Source organism: Mizuhopecten yessoensis, unplaced genomic scaffold, assembly GCF_002113885.1.
Source record: "Mizuhopecten yessoensis strain PY_sf001 unplaced genomic scaffold, ASM211388v2 scaffold8373, whole genome shotgun sequence".
NCBI classification, from domain to species: Eukaryota; Metazoa; Mollusca; class Bivalvia; order Pectinida; family Pectinidae; genus Mizuhopecten; species Mizuhopecten yessoensis.
Window position 1 is genome coordinate 144,049 of NW_018407515.1, and position 5,694 is coordinate 149,742.

Sequence of the window (5,694 nt, forward strand, 5' to 3'; positions counted from 1 at the left end):
ATTTTTGTTGACCTTTGTCCATGGAAGGTCCCTGCAAAATTTCATTGAAATTGGTTCAGGGGTTTTGGAGAAGAAGTCGAAAATGTAAATTGTTTACGGACGCACGACGGACGACGACGGACGACGACGGACAAAAGGTGACCTAAAAATTCCAAAACGTTTTCTGAATGAATGCATCTCTGGTCTTGTACATATGCAATCAAATAATAAGTTATGTATAAAGAACCTGACTGTTTAGAAATGACAAAACACTTAATATAAAGAACTCCTAATCTTGTGGCTAATTGGTTTTGACTCATTCACCCCTGTATTTCGACAATGGACTATAATATCCTTTGGTTTGGATCAGTCCAAATGCATCAGTAGGTGTTAATAGGTTAAATATATACTTTATAGTTAATTTTTTTAACTTTTCAACAATTACGAAACAAGTTATTTCAACTTATATTAATCACTCTGGTTGGCCTGAATGTTAGAACAATTGGGGTCTTTTAAAATATTGGAGGAAACTGGAGAACCCAGAGAAAACCCACATGGTCGGGCATGTGACCCTATACTTTTTCACGTCCGATCGGGGAAATCAAACCCCAGCCGCTTTGGTGAAAGCAGGTGTGCTATCCACTGCTCCACCCAACAACCATATGTACTTGGTGACAACACAAGTATCAACTTTTCTTTAACCACAAAACAGAGGGAAGTAGGCTTACTTTGCTCAAATATGTCGAGAGGAATTTCACTAGATTCGTAGTTGTCCTGTTGTTGGTGTGCCATCTGTTGTTGCTGCTGCTGCTGTTGCATGGCCTGGAGTTGTTGCTGCTGTTGTTGTTGTTGTTGTTGTTGGTTTTGCTTTTCTGATCTGGCAGCACATATATTTCTCAGCTCTTGTTTGACATATTGAGAGGTGGAGTTGACACCCATCCCTAAACCAAGGTCTATCTTTTTACTAAAATAAAGAAAACAAAAATAAAATTACAAAATTTTCATCCTAATCACGAATCTGGAAAACTTACGATCTCAGTTAATAGAAAGTCATCTTGAATATCAGTATAAACTTATCAATCATCCACTTAGTGACCTTTTGTGTATTTAGATAAGTGTACAATATCTAATAATAAACTTGATGACTGTATACTGGAACACTTTCCCCCTAAGCTGGTAAAATAGGTATCTGTCAATGTTAATCCTGCCTTCACTTTTAATTACTATGTTTATTGTGCTGGTTACAACGGTTCCCTCTGATGATAAAGTCGGCACCCTCATGACAGAAGGTGATAAAAGCAAAAGTTTAACAGTGTGAAAAATTGCCCGGAACGCAGTTTTATGAAGGATTATGTAACTGGTACAATATGATATAAGTTGCAATGTATCCTAACATTTTTCCTAGTATCTAGGTCTCCAAACTGCATGTCAAAGTCATCGAAGGTCGTTGACGCCTGTGCTGTCCCTTGAGAGTTGGTCACCTGACCCATTCTCGACATTCCTGACATCGTCGACACGGCAGGGTTGAAGTTGGACATGGGTGGGTTGAAGCTAGCTGTGGACACTGATTGGTTGAAAGGCGGGCTAACCTGATTGGTCGGCTGCCGATGTGAGGTGTTGGGTGATATGGCATGGGGTGACATCAATAAGGGGTCGGGACTACTCCCGAAGGGACTGTGAGGTGTGCGCGGCGACGCTCGGCCTGTAAACAAATAGGTATGTCAAATAGGTACATCACATGCAGAAAGTTTACAGTGACCAGAGAGGTCAGAGCGACAAAGTATGCTTTGAGTTATTGAAACATATGAATCCTTTATAAAACATAATTCAGTATCTCATGAGGGGTTAACAGAATCTTTCAAAACCTTGGGGGTGAGATAGGGAAATCTCCGCCCGAGGTAGGGAGATTCTTAAGTTCCGAACACAAAGCTTGCCGAGTGTGTTTTACAACTTAAGAATCTTTCCCAGAGGCTTGAGTGGATATCTTACCTCAAGGGAGTGAATGTTTCTTTTCCTTTTGACCTGTGCTATACATAATACAATGTTGGAGTTACAGGCATTGCAAATCTTAACAGGCTATTAATGTTTTGTTGAAGTGACATCATGGGATTGTTGACATTACATTATACAATTGTTTTCACTGGGGAATCCCCCATCTCAAACCTAGGGTGAGACAAGGCTATCTCACAAAGATAAAAGTGTAGATTCAACTGTCCTGGTGAAGATAATACAAGATCTCACATGAAAGTTATAAGATCTCTAATGAGGGGTTACAAGTTCTCTAATGAGGGGTTACAAGATCTCACATGAGGGGCTTTCAGATATCACATGAGGAGTTTCAAGATCTCACTTGAGGGGCTTTCAGATCTAACATGAGGGGTTTCAAGATCTCACTTGAGGGGCTTTCAGATCTAACATGAGGGGTTTCAAGATCTCATATGAGGGGTTTGAAGATCTCACATGAGGGGCTTTCAGATCTCATATGAGGGGTTACAAGATCTCACATGAGGGGTTTGAAGATCTCACATGAGGGGCTTTCAGATCTCATATGAGGGGTTACAAGATCTCACATGAGGGGTTTGAAGATCTCACATGAGGGGCTTTCAGATCTCATATGAGGGGTTACAAGATCTCACATGAGGGGTTTGAAGATCTCACATGAGGGGCTTTCAGATCTCATATGAGGGGTTACAAGATCTCACATGAGGGGTTTGAAGATCTCACATGAGGGGCTTTCAGATCTCATATGAGGGGTTACAAGATCTCACATGAGGGGTTTGAAGATCTCACATGAGGGGCTTTCAGATCTCATATGAGGGGTTTGAAGATCTCACATGAGGGGCTTTCAGATCTCACATGAGGGGTTTGAAGATCTCACAGGATGGGCTTTCAGATCTCACATGAGGGGTTACAAGATCTCACATGAGGGGTTACAAGATCTCACAGGATTGTATAAGTTCTGACATGAGGGGTTACAAGATCTCACAGGATTGTATAAGTTCTGACATACCTGGAGGTAAACTCATTTGCCTCTGCATCATTCGGTTCTGACTGAACATCTGTTGCTGCTGCTGCTGTTGTTGTTGTGATTGTTGATTAAACATCCCCATAGAGTTTGCCCCGGTCTGGCTTCCACTGAACTGTCCTTCCCCCGGAAACTGGAAACGGCTCTGTTGATGGCTGGAGTTGGGTATAGACCCACCAGACATTGAACGGTGTCGATTGATATTGAACTGTGATCCCTATTGATAAAGCAAACAGAAATATTTCAATACAAGCCAACAGATTTCTAAATGAAAATCCTGATATATTAAGAGAAGTCCTGGAAAGTGCTGGGAACTTGCCTGATAAGCATCTAAACATCCAGACAACTTTACTTTTCCAAGGAATTATGAAGAATTAATTAAACTTAGTCCAATCATAAATTCTCAATGAAACGAATATTTCTCTTGGAAAAGAAACTAGATTGACAGAAATAAGGGTCTATCAATAAGTGAATTATGCATGTATGTAAAACTTCCTCTTTGGTAAGACACTAAAAGAACAACAATTTACTAGTTCTAAATTATTTGACAATAACTGAAAGGATCCAGCTATCCGTCTGTCGGTAGTTTGTGGCCATGCATACATTAAATCTAAATTGTTCCACCTCACCTGACAAAGCTTATCAAGGAGACCATCTCACCTGTGGTATACCCAAGGGGCTCTGCATGCTGCCAGGCTGTTGTGACCGCGCCACTCCCCACTGGTTCTGTGGCTGATTGTAGTGGGGAGACATCTGAGAAGAGGGAGGTGTCGGCCCTAGCATAGGGTTCATATTAGTGGTGGAGGGCTGTGGTGTTTGTGGCCCCTGTTGGTTCATCTGGCTATTGGGCGTGCCTGGCCCGAGGATCTGTTGTAGACCCGCCGGACTGTAATGGGGAGACATCGGGCCGGGAATCTGATTCCTCTGTTAGAAAATGACAAAGTATTGATTAGTGCTAAAACAGGAAAATATTCTGTATCCCGATAATTTTTTGTCCTGTCAAACTTTCACCCCTTCCCCATAAAAGCAGTTTTTGCCAGTGTTAATTTGGCCCCTTCACATGTCAGAGCTATGTATATCATGTTGATTAGATTATGCATTATAAGGATAAATTGCTCTCATTATTGAGGACGAAAAATGCACAAAACTAACCTGCAGTGTATATATCCCGATATACCACAGCTACGACACATTACACAAAATTAATATTTTTAATACAAAAACAAATTCCATAAATAGCTATGGAAAATACTGTAGTTACGACACATAACACAGAAATTACTACAAAAAGAAATCCTGTAAAATAGCTAAGGAAAGTACTATAGTTACGACACATAAAACAGAAATTACTACAGAAGGAAATCCTGTAAAATAGCTAAGGATAGTACTATAGTTACGACACATAACACAGAAATTACTACAGAAGGAAATCCTGTAAAATAGCTAAGTTACGACACATAGGTAACACAGAAATTACTACAAAAAGAAATCCTGTAAAATAGCTCAGAAAATTACTGTAGTTACGACACATATTTACCTGGATAGTTACATTAGGAGCACTGCCGCTGTTCATTAAATCTCCAAGGTTTTCTGGGAAGGTGTTTACCTGGTTCTCCATTCCCTGTAATAAAAACAGTACATGAGAACAGGGACTAATATATCAACTTCATTCTTTATCGCCTGTATTTGTAATCTTATATTCTGTGCATACATACTACATGTACCAAAATCAGTACCAGTATGTGTTTTGTGAATTTCCAGTCATTCTATGTTCTAATATAGACAAGAACTTTAAGCCAAATGTTAAGGCAAATTCTCCCCAAATCCTTCATGAACAACTCCTTATTATGATAAATTAACCCAAGACTGTGATGAATAAAAAGGGAAATAACTCTGTCAAAATAATGGCACTTTTATGTCGGTATTTCCCCTACACTCACTGGAGTAAAATGATGATTGAAGTGCTGGCTCAGTTGACTTGAACATTTCCAGTCATTAAACTTTCTTATACAGACAAGTCAAACGTTAGCTTAATTTCGTCCCAAATCATTCATGAGCAATTTCTTATCAAGTTTAATTTATTTACCAAACCAGGTTTCACAGAAATTGAATGAAGCTTCTCTCTGTGTGACTAGTTATCCAAACAAATCTGTGATGCTTAACAAGAGGCCCATGGGCCTTAAGGGTCACCTGATATATTTATACAGAGAGTTGATTTTGTTTTTAACATGAACAGAAATATTATTCAAAGTGACAAAAAACAATAAAACCACCTCATTCAATATCTAGCATACAGATTTCAGACTAAAAAGTATTTGAAACTAGCATCTCTGATTCTAAACAAGGAAAATGAAGAAATTTTAGCACACTGACTCCTTTGAGGCCCACCCTACAGCCCTTGGGGGTAGGGCTGGCTCAAAATATCAAACTGTCAACTCAAGGTTATAATTCCAATCAAGTTATTAACATGTAATATTCAAAGTATCATTTGCCATTATAAACCATAATAAATTTTGCCCCCCCCCACCTCGTTCCCCAGGGGGTTAACGTGAGACCCTAGGGTCATAAACCTTAAGACCCTTCCATCTATGAAGAGTATTTGATTCTACCATATCTGGGTCTTGAGAAGAAGATTTTTGAAATTTCAGTAAATTCGACCCTTTTTGGCCCCACCCATCAGCCCCTGGGGG

General features: G+C 39.7%; 1 protein-coding gene across 5 annotated transcripts in view; it reads right to left on the bottom strand.

Moving 5' to 3' along the window:
- The window catches only part of LOC110455764 (nuclear receptor coactivator 3-like), a 207,984-nt gene that overhangs the window by 16,647 nt on the left and 185,643 nt on the right, over positions 1-5,694 (bottom strand). For 4 of the 5 annotated variants that reach the window (XM_021506120.1, XM_021506125.1, XM_021506123.1 and 1 more), the window contains 5 exons: positions 4,542-4,625; positions 3,665-3,928; positions 2,990-3,221; positions 1,381-1,681; positions 708-943 (listed from right to left, as the gene is read on the bottom strand). In XM_021506120.1, the coding sequence (XP_021361795.1) occupies positions 708-943; positions 1,381-1,681; positions 2,990-3,221; positions 3,665-3,928; positions 4,542-4,625 (1,117 nt within the window). The remainder of the gene's footprint in view (positions 1-707; positions 944-1,380; positions 1,682-2,989; positions 3,222-3,664; positions 3,929-4,541; positions 4,626-5,694) is intronic. The other variant, XM_021506122.1, reaches the window with a different exon arrangement.